This window comes from Physeter macrocephalus, chromosome 7 (genome assembly GCF_002837175.3).
Source record: "Physeter macrocephalus isolate SW-GA chromosome 7, ASM283717v5, whole genome shotgun sequence".
Lineage (NCBI taxonomy): Eukaryota > Metazoa > Chordata > Mammalia > Artiodactyla > Physeteridae > Physeter > Physeter macrocephalus.
This window is the reverse complement of record NC_041220.1, coordinates 37,240,096-37,262,116: the sequence shown is the minus strand read 5'-3', so window position 1 is coordinate 37,262,116 and position 22,021 is coordinate 37,240,096. Positions and strand designations below refer to the sequence as shown.

Sequence of the window (22,021 nt, the reverse complement as noted above, 5' to 3'; positions counted from 1 at the left end):
TGGTAGAAGATAAGATGAGAGGAATAAAGAGAGACTAGTAGGCTCTGGTAAAAGGTTTGGAACTTATTCTAACTACTATAGGAAACCACTGAAAGATTTTAAGCAGGAGAATAATCATATTAGATATATGTCCAAAAATAACATTTTTATGGCTGTGTAAAGAATGATTGTAAAATGACAAGAGTGAAAGTAGTGAGATCAGACAGGGAACTGTTGGGATAGTCAGGTGTGCAATGTCAGTAGCTGGGCCTCACTAGGTAAGACTAGAAAGTGGTGTCAGATTCAGCATATATTATTAAGACAGGGCTTATCATTTTTCTAATGGATCATAAGGGAGGTGGGACAAAAGATGACCCATAGGATTTTCTCTTGACCCACTGGGTATCATAGCACCGTTTATTAAAAAGGAAAAGACTAGTGGAGGACTTATTTGAGACAGGGATATGTTTGCAGATCAAATATTAGGTTTTGTTCATGGTAAATTTGGGGTGTCTAATTCAAATACAAACAGAGGTGTTACAAAACTCTTAGATACTTAAATCTGTAGTTCAATGAAGTCAACTCCATGTAGATGATATTTAAGACTATAGGAATGGAGTAGGTCAACTAGAATGATATTAAAGATAGAGACTAGGGGGAAAGGTAGAGGAGTGGTGAACTCAGGAAGAAACTTTGAAAGTTTTCCCAACTTTAAAGTTTGAAGAAAATAAAAGAAACCAAGAGAGAAAGTAAGAGCAGCCAGTGATTTGAGAGGAAAAAAACAGAAAAAAAAAATTCTTACAAGTCAGAAAGACCAATCACCATTTGAAAGGCTGCTGAGATTGACTAAGCAGAGGATCTAAATGTTAGCAATGGATTTGGCCACATGCAGGCCAGAGTTGACCTATCTGTTTCGAATGGCCAAAAAGGAATAACAGACTTATGGAAGTAAATGTAGGACAGAATTACTGAGAGCCCTAAGACCACATTGGCTAATTAACACTTTACAGAAATGAAAAGTTTTCTTGATTACCCCTTGTATTTTGTAATCTGTGTCTTTAAATGGGACCCAGAAACCCTGGAAAGTCACTAAAGCATGAATTTATGTGTGCATTAATGCTAATGTCAGAATGACACCCCATTCTGGGCTCCAGACGACATTCAATGTCTCCTCACAGTCTTCCTATCAAGGTTCAGCTGAAAACATGTTCTCTTTAGATGTTCCCTGCAAGGAGAGATCATGACTATCTACTCTATTCCACAAAGTGCCCTATTTTTTAATAAGAACTGTATATGTCTGTGCATTTTTTATTTAACTGAATGATCTATAGGAGAGCAAAATTGTGATATTCCACTTTGTTAGTGTTAAAACAATTTTGAGAGCATTTAATTCTATTTTCCCATGATTTTTACACAACAGCAATGGTTTCTGAAGCATACAAATTTCTACACTAAAATGTTACTTTTCTGATGTCTTAAGAATTAATAATATAGAAAGTTATGTTAGTTATTTACATTGTGACTACTATCACAAACATTGTTGTACATCAAGCACATGGTATTGAGATCAGCCCGGTACTAGTGAAGTTGCTAAAAAATAAAATGAGACAGAAAAAAATAATAATGAAACCACATGCAAGTTAATACCACCAAAAGAAGAGAAAATAGAAATAAAGTACATAACAGATGTAAGAAACACTAACAGAATAAGAGGAAGCTGCTATGGGTAAAAGAATGCATACGAGTCAATAATCATCTTTCCACTTATCACAAAATGTTTATTTCATAGTGCTGGAAATATGAACTTCTTACAAAATACAATAGCTCCAGTGTGTCAGAGTTATATAAATGGACACTGCTTACCAGGATCTAAACACAGGGAAGCTGTAGCTTGACCGAGAAGCCCTGCTGGTGCTCCTCCCATATTCCAGGGATGTTTCAGGAGTCCGTCATGGCCCCTCAGATGAATACGTGACTAGATCAAGGCTGGTGAATCAGTTCTAGATCACAAACACAATAAGTTTGGAGACTGTTCAGCATCATCCTGACACCCTGGGAGATTTCATTTTGTAGGAGATCTGATTCTTCTTTTAAGAGCTTTTCTTTGGAAAACACTAGGGTATCTGAATAGCTCCAGAATAGAATTCACCTAATTTGTCTACAACAATCACTCAAAACTCTTTAGCTCTCTTAGATTGCCTGAGGTGGATATATATGATATGGGGAAAGTTCAGTGTCACTAGTATTCAAGTTAATGTTAGACTATCAGCTCCACAAGGGCAACAAGCTTTGCCTGCTTTGGCTACTAATTTATCCTTAATGCCTGGAACAGTACCTGAAATAATTTAAGTGCTAAAAGAATAATATCTAGTTTTGCAAAGTTCCCAAGGGGCCCAGAAGAAATGTAGAAATGTTTTTCTTTTAGTAGGGAGAAGGATTCCTAGCATTCCCAGGTGAAATATATTATCCTGACAAAACAATGTCATTGAAGGTACTCTGAGTCTCTGGTACTTGTGAATTAAATAAATAAACTCTCAACTGAAAATCAGTATCATTTTATGGCTCTGCATCAATGGCAAAGAAATTACCATGTGGAACAGAATACTTTCATAATTTGAGGACTGACCAGAACATAATCTTCCAACCATCACTTGACCCAGATGACCAAAGGAAAATGATGTAACTGAACAGTCCAAATAGATTGGCTGGTCTTACTACTTTAGCAGCATGTTTTAGCAGTTTTGAAACTCTGCCATCTTTCTCTGAACTGCAGAAATCAACTATTTTGAGAAATAGAAAATCTCAACTTACTCTATACAAATTGAATAAGTATTTCAGGGCTGTGAACATCATTCCTAACTTTCTCAGACATGAACTACTTCTAAGAAAAAGAGGAATACAACACAATGCTGTTATTATTTCTTGTTTGTATTCTGGCAGTCCTACATCGATTCCTGTAAATACCTCAATCTGGCCAGAACTTCACAGTTAATGCAAAGTCACAGTTAATGTTTTTTCCAGAGAAATGTAAGCAAAAGAAAATATTCTTCCTTGAATTATCTAGGCAAATTATTTGGTTAGCTGTATTTTACCAAAATATTCCCCATATTGGTTGTTTTATGATATATACTTTGTAAGTCAGAATGAGCTGTCTTTGAAACAGAACAATTATTCTGAATTCAATAACTTAATTTTATACATCCAGAATGGTTCACCTATATTATTGAAATTTAAGAATCTAAGTGCAACTTTGATTCATAAGAGGTTAATCAATCAACAGGTGCTTATTGCATGCTTATACCATGAACTTAAGAATAAAATGCAAATGGATCCCTACTTTATATTGATTAAACTATTTTATATTTGGATATAACTTGTAAGAAGTTGTTCTTGAGTATATAAGAGATGGTCAGTTTTCTAGTTTTTAAATATTGATGGTTGTAATTCTGGAAGAATACGACCAACCACAGCCCATAATATATATAGGGTCACTTGATATCTAGGGTCTTAAATTAAAAAGAAACATTTGAAATGTAAAAGTGCTGTGGTTAGCTATTTTTCATTTTAATAATAGCTTTAAATTCAAATAGGTATAGTTAGTTGATTAAGAATGCAGTTAATATTTTTAACACTTCTCCATATCTTTTCATAAAACATAAAAATTCATTCTTTAAAAAGTGTGAATAATCTCTTTTCAAACCTTATGAATGACAACTCTATTTCTCCCTCTGCATTTCATTAACCGAGATAGACACAAAGATGGTCCTGCTATCGTCAAATCTTTCCTTTCTGTCATCTTCCTATTGGGTGCAATGTAGAAGGAAGATAAATCGCATGACGCAAGGCACTAACACCCTTTAATAGTCTCCAGTTATTTACCTTGGGTCTTCCCTACAGTCGAGAGGCCAACTCAACCTACTGCCAAGCAAGACCTGACGAGCACAAGGAAAGGTAATCATATTAAAACGTCCAGAGAGAATGATTCTTTTTCACAGTAGTTAGTAATAACACCACCAATGTTATTTTAGAAGCACATTTTCTTCCTTTTAACTTTATTGTTAAGCTTGAATATGCCTTGGCATCATTTTGATATTAGTTTCTAACCTAAACCTTAGATTCTGTATAATGTTATCATCAAATTTATTTTTAACTTCACTTTGGGTTAAAGTCAAAGTTTGATACTGGCTAAACTACCGAAGACAATGTAAATTCTAAAAACAGGTTCATTGTTCAAGACAATGAACCTATTCCTACACAAAAATGTGGAGGGCTAACTTCTTAGGAAGATGAAAGTGCATAATAATCAAGATTGATCCCTTAATTAATTTCAAAATTTTATTTATATCTAAAGGTTATAATTTTATTTGTTATAATATAGCTTTAAAAAAAACATGACTTACATATCCTAATGAAAGCTGAATAGTTCTTCTGTTTCACAAATTTTTCTGCCTTACCAAGTGATGACGGCAAATTCAAGTACTCATTGGTTTAAGTAACCAACAAGTGAAGTATGGTTTTATCTCTCTGATTTCTGTTTATGCTAAAAAGGCAGGAACTACTATCATTTTACAGATTGTTTTTGTGTGAGTATGTTTGTGTTACAATTTTGCGTGAATTGTAAAGAAGTCTGTGATTCACCATGGAAATATTATTGTTCAGTCTACAGTCTTAAAAGTTAAACAGTGATTATTGTACAATATTGTTTTCTATATTCACTATACTGTATTATAATCATCAAGCTTGCTAAGGGACTAGATCTTAATTATTCCAACCACGAAAAAGAAATGATAATTATGTGACATGACAGAGGTGTTAATTATCACTACAATGGAAATCATATTACAATTATAAAAATACATCAAATCTACATGTTGTACACCTTAAATTATACAATGTTATATGTCAAATCTATTTCAATTAAGAAAAAGTTAACTGGCAAGTGAAGAATTAATAAGGAACTCCATTCTGCTCAGTGAAACTTGAGAGGAAACAACCTATGCTGTAGGTTGTTCAAATTAGATCACACATGAGTGCTTTTCCATCCAATGATATCCCATCAGAGGTTCTGAAGTCAGTTTAGTAGACAGCATTTCTAATCATTCTTAGCTGAAAATCAAAGGTGAATGGAGTCTGATGTGTGCTCTCTTTACCAAGCCTGAACTTCAGCTCTGTCACCCTCTTTTGTAAAACTCAGTTTGTAGGCTTCAAGTCTATACAAGTATAGCAATAACAATAGCTGCAACAAGACGTAGTTTGTATTTACTTCATAAATACAATATGTATTTAAATATTAAAAGTTTGAAGTGTTATATGTATCTTTCTAAAAAGGCAATTTAGGGCTTCCCTGGTGGCGCAGTGGTTGCGCGTCCGCCTGCCGAGGCACGGGAATCGGGTTCGCGCCCCGGTCTGGGAGTATCCCACATGCCGCGGAGCGGCTGGGCCCGTGAGCCATGGCCGCTGAGCCTGCGCGTTCGGATCCTGTGCTCCGCAACGGGAGAGGCCACAGCAGAGGGAGGCCCGAATACCACAAAAATAAATAAATAAATAAATAAAAAGGCAATTTATTTTTTTAATCAAATAAATATGTGTAACTACCCTATACTCCTTTACAAAGGTAAGGCTAATTTATTTCTTCAAATATTTCAGCCAGAGACCTGTAATTGTCATATCATATTTTTTCATTAAAATGATCAAGTTAATCACATCATTTATGATTACTAGAGAAGCAGATTATTAAAGATGTAGTTTCAGTATACCCCCATCTCCTCCATTTTACATGTTCCTGTTAGATTAATCATGGAATTATAGAATTTCAGAAATTTCAATTCTAACTTTTGTTTATAGGTAACAGTAGTAAGACCCACATAAAGGAAATTACTTGGTCAAAATTACACAAGTAGAGATAGAGCCTGAGATAGAACTCAGTTCTCCAAAGGAATGTGTAGTCACCTCAGTCTCTAATCTGAAACCACTCAACTGCTTTCTGATGTTTAGAAAGGCATGCCTAAATCTTCAACCTGGCATTAAGACCTCTGCTTTTTCTTCCCTCAACTTTCTTTCCAACTTTGTATTTCCCTTCTCTCCATTCAAATGCCCATAGATATTCCCAAGGCTTTCTCCTCTACTTGAAGTTTCTCTCTATTAATCTCTGCATGGGCAAGTCCCACCTATAATGCTATCTCCTACAGAAATAATTTGTTGATTTCTTAACTGAAAACTTCTATCTGTAGAAAACCACTTTTGTGACATTTTCTACTTTATTTCCTCTAACAGTGATTTGTGTGTGTTGCAACTCTCTTCCTAAAATTGATGTTACTTGGCAAGACCAATTCACCTTGATAATCTCAACACTTGACACAGTGCTTTGTTCCTAGTAGGTTCTTGGTGCATGTGAAATGAATATATGATTAACCTTATAATGGTACTTTCAGTAATATAACCAAAAATTAAATTCATTCATTTTATACTGTTTGTTTTTTCTAAAGCTTTTGATAAAATAGATTTTTCACATTGGCTAAATCTACCCCTAATTTTTCTTTCCCTTTAAACCAAAGAGGACATTGTTCCAAATCACTCTTAAATTATTAGCAACAGATCCTTTTAATGTAATATTTTTAATTTTTATTTTTAGGTGCAAAAATGAAGAGTTTTTTACTAGTTGTGACTATCCTGGCATTAACCCTGCCTTTTTTGGTGAGTTAATTTCATCTGATCAATTTGTATCAAAACTTTTTAAAAAAAATATTTAAGGTCTCTAATTATGTAAATTTCTAAATACAGTTATATTTTATGGAAAAAACAGCCGCATACTAAGTATATTTTCCTAGCAGTAATTTATTTTTTCATTTATTTCTCTTATAAAATTAAAGTCATGTTCTTCTGAATATACTTCTGGTTTCCAGGAATTAAGAAATCATACTTTATCATGTATAGAAAACCTTTAAAATTATCATATGATAGAGAAAATACATTTTGGGGGAAAAACTGTACTGAAAATATTTTTAAATTATGTGTTCTAAAAATTCACAGAAAATAAATACAGAAATCATAGACCAGGATCAAAAATGTTTTTAATTAAATTCCTATCTCATGCAGACTCCAATCTCTTAAGGGACTAAATTCTTAAAATATTAGGAGCTCGTTTAAGCTTTTTTACCAATTTCAAATAACTTGGCATGTACTTTTAACATTCAAACATATTGTAACTTTTGTTATAATCGTCTCATTATGTCAATTGAGACTCCTTCTCAGGGCTTATATCCATAAACAACTCTATGATTTTCAGGCATTTTCTTGAATTACATGCTGTGTATTAAGGCTATTGGAACAAGAAAAATATTTGGAATTTTTTTTCTTTTAATTTTTTCGACTTGTTTTCCTTATTGTTTTGCCTATTGCTCTGCTTTATTTTCATGTTCATTTGGGGATCCCAGGCACTTCTTTGCCAATAGCAAGTACAGGAAGGCAAATGTCTCATGTTTTATGACCTCCTCTTAGATTGTAAAATATGCGAGGGCGCTAGTCCTTGTTTCATAATTCATTTATTATTAAATTTAGATTTGCTTTTAAGTTAATATCTCAAATAATTCTATTAGGTAAATTCTTGGAGTCAAACTTTTTAAATATTTGAATTACTATGACTTTCACATTTATTTTCTTTCATTTATTCTCTGAAATTTGATTTTATTGTGACCACTGCATATTTAGAACTTGGGTTTTCTCTTTGAGTGAAAACGATTAAAGTTTAAATCAGAAAGTGATCCACAACTGCCTGACCTATAGCAACCTCTTCTTGAGCTACTTGAGCCTGCTCTAGCCCCCAAATACTCCTTCTGGTTTTCACAAAGCTACAAGCCCCACAGACATGAACAAATAATTCAAAAGAAGAATGAAAGTTTATAGATTTTACCATCCAATCTTATGAGCAATCAAAATTATACAAATTAAAACCTCAATATGATGGCATCTTTTATGTGCTAAATTTATTCCTTCTCTCCAAAATAAAAATACTTAAGATACAATTTATTACTAGCAATTATGAGATGAGCTGCACAATCTTATAGCCTACTGGTGGCATTATAAGTTGGCATAAATTTTCTGTACAGCAGTTTAATAATTGCTATAGAAGAATTTCCCCCCTAAAATCACATTTTTGAAAAACTATCTTAAGAAATCAATTAAAACTATTTAAAAGGCCACTGATATCCAGATGTTATTCATCTCTCTATTTATAATAAAATATTTTTTGGAAAAAGCTTTAATGGTTAACAATAAAGAACAAACATTTCATGACCTAATCATTGATTATATTTCAACTATGAATATGTAAGTATGAAAACTATGATATAATGGAAAAATGAGATGAGAGATCATACTTCTTTTAAAAGAAGTAAGATACAAGATACTAAAATGAACATATACCAGGAATACATAATACATATAGATTGGTATTATATATAAACGTCTAGATTATCAGGAATTTTAAGTGTAGGCAAACTTTCAATATTTATATAACTTTCTAAATTTTAAACTAGTGATTTAATAAATTTAGAGGAAAAAAAAGTCTCTGTCTCTTATTACATACCATTATTTTTTTTTCTAATCTCTGATTTTCTACACCAACAACTTCCAAAAGGTTTGTAGAGTCTTTTATATCCAAGTGATATGTGTGAAGTCTTAAACTAGAATTGTCATTTTTAAAATATTTACCATTATGAACTCACTCAAAAGTTTATAAAACTTTTGAATTTTAAAGCTTCATAAAATTGCTAACTCCTGATTTCCTATGAATGTTGTAATCCAGAATTAAGGAAAACACTATAAATACACAAAAATTGATTTTTTAAATGGTATTATTTATACAACACTTATATACTGATGTTTTCCTAGATTTTTTTAATCAAGAAAACCTCATAAATTATCTTAGTAGGAGAACAAAAACAGAAAAATATGCTCAATGCTCCTCTTATTTTTAACAATGTATATTCAATACAAACTGAATATAGGTTGTTCATGTTCTTCATTTAAGCAAATATCATGTATTATATTTGTTGGGGTCAAATGATCATATTCTTTTCAAACTTGAATTTTTCTCCCTAAACAGTGATTTTTAAAGACAACCATGGAGGTCATTATTACTATTTTAGTTAGTATATTTCTGTCACTTCTTGAGTGGTTCACAGACTATGGTTAGATAACCATGGAAAGTGCTTTATAATATTTTACAATACTAAAATAAAAACAAAAAAAAATGTTTTGTCTTTGATATAAAAGATATTTTTAAAACCACAAAAAAATCTAGATTCTGTCTTGCTTTTTTTTAACTTCTTATTTCTCATTCTTTCTCTGAATCTCACCAGAGTGCAGAGGGGCAAAACCAGGAACAATCAACAGTAAGTTTAAATGTTTCCAGTAGAGATATGAACTCCAAAGTATAATATTATGCAAAGTTTAATGATATTAAAATGCCTCTGTCTAAACACTAAGTAAATATTTAAACTCCATGAAATAATCTAATAATCCTTGTAAAAAACATCACTTCAACAACCATCATATGAATCAACCTCAATGTTTATCTGAAAATCTCAGTATCATTTTGTAGGCCAAGTCATGTCTTTTGATTTTCATGTGTATTTAGCAACATGAGAAAACCCTCTCAGAATTTAGTAGTGGGAAAAAATGAAAACAAAAGCAAAGTTTAACATTTCTCCTGCCTACTTTTTAAGACTTGGGGAAAGATCCCTCTCTGACCCTTCTTTGAATACTACTCATGCACTTGTATTTACTTCTACCTTTTGTTTCCCCAATCTGTTTGAATGAATAGGTCTCCCTTCATGAGAAAGGTTTGCTTTGCAGTGTAATTTTGTTGATTTGTTTCTATTTATATGGAAAGATCTAAGGACATATTTTTATAACTACACATAATTAATAGAACTGAAGCAAATAAAAATAGAAAATTTCCTAACTGATCTTTAATGGATAAAACTAGGCTGAAAAAAATCCAAAGTATAAATCCAGAAATCCATATCACATTATTTTACTATTCTGTTATAATTAGTTTAGAAAAAAATGTGCCCTCAGCCTAATCCCTAGATAAATAAAATAAAAAACAATTAAAAACATGGGGTGAGAATGTATATATACACGTATAAGGAAAAATATATACATAGTTTTTTCTGTGTGTAGTATGTTTGTATACTGTATGTCAAAGCACTCTATGAGACTGGTCTAGCTGTGGTACTTATAATGCACAGCATTTACTGAGCACTTTTTGTGTAAGCCAAGCTCTGGTAAATGTGATTTACATTATGGATTAGCTCACCTAATTTTTTTGAAACTAATATTATTTTAAACATTTCTTGAAAATCAAGAAGTGGAAGGGAAGTATACAAATCCATATCTCATAAACTAATATGGTTGCTGGGTTCACTATGTCCAATGTTGTACTTACTTAACATCAAATACTGTAACATTGTATTTCAAAAAATTCTGATTTAAGACATCTCTTCATTCTAGCCTACAATAATACTATTCTGCATAACTTATTCTTTTTGCAGCGCTGTGAGAATGATGAAAGATTGTTCAATAAAAAAACAGTAAAATATATCCCAATTCATTATGTGCTGAGTAGGTATCCTAGTTATGGACTCAATTACTACCAGCACAGACCAGTTGCACTAATTAATAACCAATTTATGCCATACCTATATTATGCAAAGCCAGTTGTAGTTAGCCCACATGCCCAAATTCCTCAATGGCAATTCCTGCCAAATATCCACCCACCTACTCTGGCACATCACCCACACCCACGTCCATCATTTACTGCCATCCCACCAAAGAAAACTCAGGATAAAACAGCAATCCCTATCATCAATACCATTGCTACTGTTGAGCCTACACTTATACCTACCACTGAACCAATAGTGAACACTGTAGTTACTCCAGAAGCTTCCTCAGAATTCATCACGAGTACACCTGAGACCACCACAGTCCAAGTTGCTTCACCTGCGGCCTAAAAACTCTAAGGAAACATCAAAGAAGACAACACAGGTAAATGAGCAAAAGACAAAATGAATAATAGACAAGATTCATGGATTTATCAAAACAATCCTAAAATCTAAAATAGTATAGATGGATAAATTAAATCTGTTACGGGAGCAGGCAAAATGGGCTAATTATAACTTTAATTTGGTGGTGCCTTAGCATTGATACACTAGATTCTTTTCCAACAAGAAATGAAAAATAATTGTATTTTACAAAATGAAGAAAAATTAGGAACTTTTTTTCTTTGGCTGTACGCGGGCCTCTCACTGTTTTGGCCTCTTCCGTTGTGGAGCACAGGCTCAGCGGCCATGGCTCACGGACCTAGCCACTCCGCGGCATGTGAGGTCTTCCCGGACCGTGGCACGAACCCCTGTCCCCTGCATCGGCAGGCGGACTCGCAACCACTGCGCCACCAGGGAAGCCCTCGGGAATTTTTTATCAAACATTTATCAACAACTGGAACACTCCTAGAATCTATTTGTTTTATTTTAATCCTATTCACAGACAAAGACAGTGCAGTAAAAGACAATGTTAAGCTCATGATTTTTCTTATCTCAAAAATACAACTTCTTAGAACAATTTACATAGGATATGAGTTTAAATACATTTTAATTATATAACAGTGTTCTTGCATTCAACAGTGTTCTTGCACTCTAATTTTGGTATGAATAGAGTGAAAGGAAATGATAGGCTTCCCATGTCACTTTTTGATTTAAAATACAACTCAGTGTGACATAGTGGTAACAGCATTAAATCAGAGAAGGCTGCTTCTTCCATTGTGTGATCTTAGGCAAGTCATTACTCTCAATGAACTTTCATTTTCTCATAATTTTGGTTGCTATGAGATTCAAGTGAGAAAGCATATTGTGAATGAGTTGTAAAAAGTGATCAATTGATGAAATGTAATGCTTTAGAAAAGATAAAGTAAAATTAGTAAATACTAAAATTTATTTTCAACTAACATCTCAAGTCCTTACTAAATTATCAAAACTACATAACTATCTCAGTTTATTCCTGTAGCAGCCATGTGGAATGGATATATTACCATCCTGAATTCACAAATGAAAAAAAATATAAGCCTATAGATGCAAGCTACTACAGCTAGAAAGTTAAAAACTGGGAACCAAATCAAACCTGTTTTATTTCAGATAGTAAGGTTAATTAGTATGTCGCCTATTTCCATATGGGCTAATTTGCAAAAAACAACAACAACAACAAAAAAAAAAACAGAAAACAAACTATAATTTCCCAAGATCAGCATATGTGTAAATTTTATTATTGAGTTATGTTTAATAGGACCTCTGGTAAGAAAAAAAAAACATAAGTTAATAAATCTTTGACTCATTAAAATTTTGAAAACGAAAGGAGAAAATTAATGGAGACAACATGAAAACAAGTAATTGAGTATGCAATTGTCCATTTTATTGCTCTAAAATACATTATTACATGATTGTTTTTAACAGAATAATCATTATCTCAGTAGTTATATTTGTTCAAAACTCATGAACCTAGATTTCTAAGTTAAAACCACTGAATAATATCACTTATAAAAAAGAAGGTACAGGACTGTGTCTTTCTGTAAATATCAGGTGAAGACAATTATTTCAGTTTGCTATATGTTGAATTTAAATATTTAAATTTAGATATTTAATTTGATAGACTCCTTGATATAGACATTAGGCAAATCATGGAAGCTAAATAAAAGTCTACATATCATGAGAACTGTTAGCACATTATGAACTAAATTCCTAAACTGTCATTTTTATAGGTCTTTCTGAAACCACATGACTACTTCACACTCTCCTTTAGCCAGTTGTCTGCCTTCAGTGAAGAGAGAATATGATTTTCACAGATTCGGCTCCTTTCTCTTCTCCCCTTACATTTTGCATCCATGCCACATTTAATTTTTTGATTCCTGCATAATAAAGCCAATTGAATGCAATGGATCTCTTAATTTGAAATAGTCTGTGAATACACCTCAGGGATATTTGAAACTTTGAAATTCCAAGATAAATTTAGTGTGAGTTTGAGTACACACATTTATTTGGAGGCAAAGTTCATAATTTTGTCTGATTTTCAAAGTGGTCCATGGTTTAACACTGATTAAGAACATCTTCTGCAGGATGACCCTGGAACATCTAAATTTATGGCTAAGTCATTGGGACCAGAGAACTAAGCTATAGTGTTCAACTCCAGAAGACCACAAAGTGACTCTTGGGAGCCATGAGAACTCTAGAGTAAGCATTAAATTTAGGTGTCCAAATGTAATGTTAATTTTTGTCTAGATCATTCCCAAGAGCAAATTCCAAACACAGACAGGTTACAGATGACCACAACTACAAACACAGATAGAAATATGGCAAAATAAACAGGAGTTGACTCTTGACTTGCATGAACCAGTTCCCTCCAGACTTGAAGCTATAGTCTCACACCTGTCAAACTCACATTCATACAAACACACACACACACACACACACACACACACACCAGGAAGCTTATGGAATTGAGGTCTTCCAGTCTACAAAAATTGGTGAATACTCAAAGTCCAAAAATATGACAGTTTTTACCTTAATGAAATATTGCAAGGAAAATGAGTGGGTCATGTATGTGCTTGCTCCATATTTAACACATCATGCCAGGAAAAATACAAATTACTCAACCCGTACAAAGGGCTTACTGTCACTCTTTTGCTGAAACCCTCAGTAGATGTTCTACGGTTAGGAGTGGTTTACAAAACTTTACCTTCTCTCTCACTCAAGTGCTAGAGTCTGGAAGAGAGGCCTGGTCAGGAACATGGCATGGCTGGGCTTCATTTGCTATCATTAATAATATTGCTAATTTCTAGAAAAATGAAGTTAAAGGATGGAAGAAGTAGAATTTATTTCATTAATAAAACATTTATCTCAAAGTACTATAAGAATTATTATGGGATACAAAACAGCAACAATAATAATAAGCAATCAACAATTATATATTATAGACCATAGGCCAATTTTCTCTTTGATCATATATATTTAATCTTTTAATATGTACTCATGGACTACATATTATTATTGTTGTTACTATTATTATTATGAAAGAAAATTGAAGTAATTTTCCCCAAGTGGAGCTGGAATTGAACACAGATAATTTTGCTTTAAAATCCATGTTTTTAATCTTGTGAACACTACTATAAAAGCATTTCCACACTGGGTGGTGAAATAAAATATGAAACAAAATACCGTGAAACAGGAAAAATATTCTTATGTATTAATATTGGCTCATATTAATACAGTAATATGTCTAACTAAAATAACATTAATAAAAAGGGTTGTTAAAAGTAGGATTTTAAATAAAACACTTACCTCCCTGATATGACATTATCTGATCTTTTGTACCAATTGGATTAACCAGTTAGAGTATACTATGTAAGTAATATGGCATAGTAAATCCCTCAACTACTATTTACTTGTTAAGAAAATACATTGGTGAGTTGGTTATTTTGGATTTGGATAAATTACTTTCAGATGCAAGGGTCCATTCACGTGAAGGCAGTTTATATGAGAAATTATATCTTTAGTGCAGAAAAGAAATGGGATCTGGAGATTTACACATAGTCATTCATTTTTCAGTTATTTGCCAAATGACCACTATGTGAATACAACATGTTTCCTCCCCACCTCTAGGACCTCACAGACTAATGAGATTAGAAAAACATCTTATTATTCAGTCTTGTAGCACAGCCTTATCTGAAAGTTCTCAGGTCTTCCACAAATGCAGTGATAAGTTATATAATAAACATTTATTTAGCACTTTAAAATGTATAAATAAATAAATAAAACCTCTTAATCTTCACCAATAACCTCTTAAAATAATTTCTTATTAATCCTCATTTTGTATATGTAAACACAACTTTAAAGTAGTTAAACATAAGACAGTGAAAATTTATAGGCCTTAGATTTAGATAGAACTGAATTAAAGGTTTAGCTCAAAATTGCCTAACTGTGTGACCCTGGGTAACAAATAAAGTGGAAAATAACATTCTTTGATTTACTGATATACGTGTTAGGCTCTGTATCAAGTATTTTACAGGTTTTACTTTATTTATTTCACATAGTACTCCCTTAGAGAGACACTATTATTATGTTCATATATAAACAAGAAAACCGAGGCTCAGAGAGATTAATTTGCCAAAGAACAAAAAACCACTATATATATATATACTATCAGTTGTAAAATAGATAGCTAGTGGGAAGCAGCCACTTAACACAGGGAGATCAGCTCGGTGCTTTGTGACCACCTAGAGGGGTGGGATAGAGAGGGTGGGAGGGAGACACAAGAGGGAGAGGGAGGAGATATGGGGATATATGTATACGTATAGCTGATTCACTTTGTTATAAAGCAGAAACTAACACACCATTGTAAAGCAATTATACTCCAATAAAGATGTTAAAAATAAATAAATAAAATTAAATTAAAAAAATTTTAAAAATAAAATTTAAAAAAGCCAATAAATGGTAGAGTTCTGTTTTGAACTCTAGCAATTCAGTACACCAGCCTTTGTTATCTTACTACTTGGACAAACAACTTCTAGCCTGAGACGTTCATTATAGTACCCTACTTTCACTGGACAGTCAATAAATTTTTATTTCCTTATCCATAAAGAACATTCACTGTCCACAAGACAAGGCCAATTTTCATGATCTTACTAATACTACCTTCCTACTTCATCTCTCCCCATTAGATCCTCATACCATTCACCCCAGTGACTCAGAAACTCCCCAGATGACCCTAGCTGTATTAATATAAACACCAGCACTTTCTGAAGCTGCTCAAATCCTTTGGGTAATTCCTATCATGTAACCAAAATTTGACTCCTTGGCTTAGATATCACATCTTTAAGAAAAACTTTCCTTAACTTTCAAGATCAAGTGCTCGACTCATGTGCTACCACAGCATCCTTCCCTCTACCTGTTCCTTTCCCATTTGTTATACCTCCCTGTCCACCTCTCCTGCTGAGATGTATGCCCTATGAGCCCAGGAACTATGTTTTCTCACCACTGTCTCTCCAAAGTAAGGCCCAATACATTATAAGAGCTAAATAAATGTTTGCTAAACAAATGAGTAAATAAAGGAATAAAAGGGTTGTTAATGATTGAAACTGAAATACCCATTTAATAGGATTAAATAATATAGACGTTCCTTACGAAAATCCAGGAAAAAAAAATGTTGACCTTAGCAGCTTATTACTGATCATAAACCAAATTATCAAAGGCCAATTTAAAACTCAAGAAAATTAATGAAAATCATAATACCAATCACAGCAATATAAAGGTATAAATATAGAATTTTTTTATAACTTAATCTCAGTTTTCAAGGAAGGAAAGCTGAATGCCAACAGAACAATAACCAAATTGCTGTATCAATATTATGTTATCTTAACTCTACCACACTATTTAAAAAAAGGAAATGATGGCCTGTCCTCTTCCTAATCTTCCTAATGTGATAAATGGAGTAATGGCCAGATGCCTATATTATTAGAATAAAGGCTATGAATGTAGTAAAAGAGACAGATGAACAAAAACGGACCTGAAAGATCAAGCGTATTTTTTCTTTTTTTAACATGTTTATTGGAGTATAATTGCTTTACAGTGGTGTGTTAGTTTCTGCTTTATAGCAAAGTGAATCAGCTATACATATACATATATTCCCATATCTCCTCCCTCTTGCATCTCCCTCCCATCCTCCCTAACCCACCCCTCTAGGTGGTCACAAAGCACCGAGTTGATCTCCTTGTGCTCTGTGGCTGCTTCCCACTAGCTATCTATTTTACATTTGGTAGTACATATAAGTCCATGCTACTCTCTCACTTCGTCCCAGTTGACCTTTCCCCCTCCCCGTGTCCTCAAGTCCATTCTCTACGTCTGGGTCTTTTTTCCTGCCTGCCCCTACGTTCTTCAGAACCATTTTTTTCTTTTCTTTTTTTTAGATTCCATATATATGTGTTAGCATATGATATTTGTTTTTCTCTTTTTGACTTACTTCACTCTGTATGACAGACTCCAGGTCCATCCACCTGACTATAAAAAACTCAGTTTTGTTTCTTTTTATGGCTGAGTAATATTCCATTGTATATATGTGCCACATCTTCTTTATACATTCATCTGTTGATGGACACTTAGGTTGCTTCCATGTCTTGGCTATTGTAAATAGAGCTACAATGAACATTGTGCTACATGACTCTTTTTGAATTATGGTTTCTTCAGGGTATATGCCCAGTAGTGGGATTGCTCGGTCATATGGTAGTTCTATTTTTAGTTTTTTAAGGAACCTCCATACTGTTCTCCATAGTGGCTGTATCAATTTACTTTGCCACCAACAGTGCAAGAGGGTCCCCTTTTCTCCACACCCTCTCCGGCATTTTTTCTTTGTAGATTTTTGGATGATGACCATTCTGACCAGTATGAGATGATATCTCATTGTAGTTTTGATTTGCATTTCTCTAATGATTAATGATGCTGAACATCCTTTCATGTGTTTGTTGGCAATCTGTACATCTTCTTTGGAGAAATGTCTATTTAGGTCATTTGCCCAATTTTGGATTGGGTTGTTTGTTGTTTTGATATTGAGCTGTATGAGCTGCATGTAAATTTTGGAGATTAATTCTTTGTCAGTTGCTTCATTTGCAAATATTTTCTCCCATTCTGAGGGTTGTCTTTTTGTCTTGTTTATGGTTTCGTTTGCTGTGCAAAAGCTTTTAAGTTTCATTAGATCCCATTTGTTTATTTTTGTTTTTATTTCCATTTCTCTAGGAGTCAAAAAGGATCTTGCTGTGATTTATGTCATAGAGTGTTCTGCCTATGTTTTCCTCTAAGAGTCTGATAGTGTCTGGCTTTACATTTAGGTCTTTAATACATTTTGAGTTTATTTTTGTGTATGGTGTTAGGGAGTGTTCTACTTTTATTCCTTTACATGTAGCTGTCCAGTTTTCTGAGCACCACTTATTGAAGAGGCTGTCTTTTCTCCATTGTATATCCTTGCCTCCTTTATCAAACATAAGGTGACCATATGTGTGAGGGTTTATCTCTAGGCTTTCTATCCTATTCCATTGATCTATATATCTGTTTTTGTGTCAGTACCATACTGTCTTAATTACTGTAGCTTTGTAGTATGGTCTGAGGTCTGGGAGCCTGATTCCCCCAGCTCCGTTTTTCTTTCTCAAGATTGCTTTGGTTATTCAGGGTCTTTTGTGTTTCCATACAAATTGTGAAATTTTTTGTTCTACTTCTGTGAAAAATGCCATTGGTAATTTGATAGGGATTGCATCAAATCTGTATCTTTAGGATTCTCTATGTATAGTATAAAGTCACCTTCAAACAGTGACAGCTTTATGTCTTCTTTTCCGATTTGTATTCCTTTTATTTCTTTTCTTCTCTGATTGCTGTGGCTAATACTTCCAAAACTATGTTGAATAATAGTGGTGAGAGTGGGCAAACTTGTCTTGTTCCTGATCTTAGTGGAAATGCTTTCTGTTTTTCACCATTGAGAATGATGTTGGCTGTGGGTTTGTCATATGTGGGCTTTATTATGTTGAGGTAAGTTTCCTCTATGCCTACTTTCTGCAGGTTTTTTTTTTTTTAACATAAATGGGTTTTGTATTTTGTCAAAAGCTTTTTCAGCATCTGTTGAGATTATCATATTGTTTTTCTCCATCAGTTTGTTAATATGGTGTATCACATTGATTGATTTGCGTATATTGAAGAATCCTTGCATTCCTGGGATAAACCCCACTTGGTCAAGGTCTATGATCCTTTTAATGTGTTGTTGGATTCTATTTGCTTGTATTTTGTTGAGAATTTTTGCATCTATGTTCATCAGTGATATTGGCCTGTAGTTTTCTTTCTTTGTGACATCTTTGTCTGGTTTGGGTATCAGGGTGATGGCGGCCTTGTAGAATGAGTTTGGGAGTGTTCCTCCCTGTGCTATATTTTGGAAGAGTTTGAGAAGGATAGGTATTAGCTCTTCTCTAAATGTTTGCTAGAATTCGCCTGTGAAGCCATCTGGTCCTGGGCTTTTGTTTGTTGGAAGACTTTTAATCACAGTTTCAATTTCAGTGCTTGTGATTGGCCTTTTCATATTTTCTATTTTTTCCTGGTTGAGTCTCAGAAGGTTGTGCATTTCTAAGAATTTGTCCATTTCTTCCAGGTTGTCCATTTTATTGGCATATAGTTGCTTGTAGTAATCTCTCATGATCCTTTGTATTTCTGCAGTGTCCGTTGTTACTTCTCCTTTTTCATTTCTAATTCTATTGATTTGAGTCTATTCCCCTTTTTTTCTTGATGAGTCTGATTAATGTTTTACCAATTTTGTTTATCTTCTCAAAGAACCAGCTTTTAGTTTTATTGGTTTTTGCTATCATTTCCTTCATTTCTTTTTCATTTATTTCTGATCTGATCGTTCTGATTTCTTTCCTTCTGCTAATTTTGGAGGTTTTTTGTTCTTCTTTCTCTATTTACTTTAGGTGTAAAGTTAGGTTGTTTATTTGAGATGTTTCTTGTTTCTTAAGTTAGGATTGTATTGCTATAAACTTCCCTCTTAGAACTGCTTTTGCTGCATCCCATAGGTTTTGGGTCGTCGTGTTTCCTTTGTCATTTGTTTCTAGGTATTTTTAAATTTCCTCTTTGATTTCTTCAGTGATCACTTTGTTATTAAGTAGTGTATTGTTTAGACTCCATGTGTTTGTATTTTTTACAGATCTTTTCCTGTAATTAATATCTAATCTCATAGCGTTCAGGTTGGAAAAGATACTTGATATGATTTCAATTTTCTTAAATTTATCAGGGCTTGATTTGTGACCCAAGATATGATCTATCCTAAAGAATATTCTGTGAGCACTTGAGAAGAAAGTGTATTCTGTTGTTTTTGGATGGAATGTCCTATAAATATCAATTAAGTCCATCTTGTTTAATGTATCATTTAAAGCTTGTGTTTCCTTATTTATTTTCATTTTGGATGATCTGTCCATTGGTGAAAGTGGGGTGTTAAAGTCCCCTACTATGATTGTGTTACTGTCGATTTCCCCTTTTATGGCTGTTAGTATTTGCCATATGTCCTGCTTTGTCTCTTGTAATAGTCTTTGTTTTGAAGTCTATTTTGTCAGATATGAGAATTGCTACTCCAGTTTTCTTTTGATTTCCATTTGCATGGAATATCTTTTTCCATCCCCTCACTTTCAGTCTGTATGTGTCCCTGGGTCTGAACTGTGTCTCTTGTAGACAGCTTATGTATGGGTCTTGTTTTTGTATCCATTCAGCCAGTCTATGTCTTTTGGTTGGAGCATTTAATCCATTTACATTTAAGGTAATTTTCGATATGTATGTACCTATTCCCATTTTCTTAAGTGCTTTGTGATTGTTATTGTAGGTCTTTTCCTTCTCTTGTGTTTTCTACCTAGAGAAGGTCCATTAGCATTTGTTGTAAATCTGGTTTGGTGGTGATGCATCCTCTTAACTTTTGCTTACCTGTAAAGGTTTTAATTTCTCTGTCAAATCTGAATGAGATCCTTCCTGGGTAGAGTAATCTTGGTTGTAGGCTTTTCCCTTTCATCACTTTAAATATGTCTTGCCACTACCTTCTGGCTTGCAGGGTTTCTGTTGAAAGATCAACTGTTAAACTTATGGGGATTCCCTTGTGTGTTATTTGTTGTATTTCCCTTGCTGATTTTAATATGTTTTCTTTGTATTTAATTTTTGATAGTTTGATTGATATGTGTCTTGGCATGTTTCTCCTTGGATTTATCCTGTAATGGACTCTCTGTGCTTCCTGCACTTGATTAACTATTTCCTTTCTCATGTTAGGGAAGTTTTCAACTATAATCTCTTCAAATATTTTCTTATTCCCTTTCTTTTTCTCTTCTTCTTTTGGGACCCCTATAATTCAAATGTTGTTGAGTTTTATATTGTCCCAGAGGTCTCTGAGACTGTTCTCAATCCTTTTCATTCTTTTTTCTTTATTCTGCTCTGCAGTATTATTTCCACTATTTTATCTTCCAGGTCATTTATCCGTTCTTCTGCCTCAGTTCTGCTATTGATCCCTTCTAGAGAATATTAAATTTCATTTATTGTGCTGTTCATCACTGTTTGTTTGCTCTTTAGTTCTTCTAGGCCCTTGTTAAATGTTTCCTTGTATTTTCTCCATTCTATTTCCAAGATTTTGGATCATCTTTACTATCATTACTCTGAATTCTTTTTCAGGTAGACTGCCTATTTCCTCTTTATTTTTTAGGTCTGGTGGGTTTTTACCTTTCTCCCTCATCTGCTGTGTGTTTCTCTGTCTTCTCATTTTGCATAACGTACTGAGTTTGGGGTCTCCTTTTCGCAGCCTGCAGGTTCGTAGTTCCCATTGTTTTTGATGTCTGCCCTCAGTGGCTAAGGTTAGTTCAGTGGGTTGTGTCGGCTTCCTGGTGGAGGGGACTAGTGCCTTTGTTCTGGTGGATGAGGCTGGATCTTGTCTTTGTGGTAGGCAGGTCCACATCTGGTGGTGTGTTTGGGGGTGTCTGTGACCTTATTATGATTTTAGGCAACCTCTCTGCTAATGGATGGGTTTGTGTTCCTGTCATGCTAGTTGTTTGGCATAGGGTGTCCAGCACTGTAGCTTGCTGGTCATTGAGTGCAGCTGGGTCTTGGCGTTGAGATGGAGATCTCTGGGAGATTTTTGCCCTTTGATATTACATGGAGCTGGGAGGTCTCTTGTGGACCAGTGTCCTGACCTTGGCTCTCCCACCTAGGAGGCACAGCCCTGATGCCTGGCAGGAGCACAAGGAGCATGTCATCCACACAGCTCAGAATAAAAGGGGAAAGAAAGAAAGAAAAGAAAGAAAGAAAGAAAGAAAGAAAGAAAGAAAGAAAGAAGATAAAATAAAATATAAAATAAAAAAGTTATTAAAATAAAAATTAATTATTAAAAATAAAATTTTTTAAAGTAATAAAAAGAAAGAAAGAAAGAAAGAAGAGAGCAACCA

The 22,021-nt window shown here is 33.7% G+C and overlaps 1 protein-coding gene across 2 annotated transcripts; it reads left to right on the top strand.

Annotated features, from left to right (window-relative positions):
- Nucleotides 1-3,864: 3,864 nt before the first annotated feature.
- CSN3 (casein kappa) lies at nt 3,865-12,964 on the top strand. 2 transcript variants are annotated; one of them, XM_024132014.1, is made up of 6 exons: nt 3,865-3,930; nt 6,253-6,298; nt 6,611-6,672; nt 9,339-9,371; nt 10,536-11,028; nt 12,791-12,964. In XM_024132014.1, exons 2-5 carry the CDS (start codon nt 6,289-6,291, stop codon nt 10,992-10,994), a joined length of 564 nt encoding a protein of 187 aa, XP_023987782.1. In that variant the 5' UTR covers nt 3,865-3,930; nt 6,253-6,288; the 3' UTR covers nt 10,995-11,028; nt 12,791-12,964. The 2 variants fall into 2 exon arrangements, with proteins under 2 accessions (XP_023987782.1, XP_007119258.2); XM_007119196.2 differs by lacking the exon at nt 6,253-6,298 and having other exon boundaries at nt 3,871-3,930.
- The last annotated feature ends 9,057 nt before the right edge of the window (nt 12,965-22,021 follow it).

Excerpts from the sequence above, each read along its gene's own strand:
- CSN3 (XM_024132014.1), top strand. Across the intron at positions 6,673-9,338 it reads CATTAACCCTGCCTTTTTTG|AGTGCAGAGGGGCAAAACCA; the intron begins GTGAGTTAATTT and ends GAATCTCACCAG. Across the intron at positions 9,372-10,535 it reads AAAACCAGGAACAATCAACA|CGCTGTGAGAATGATGAAAG; the intron begins GTAAGTTTAAAT and ends TTCTTTTTGCAG.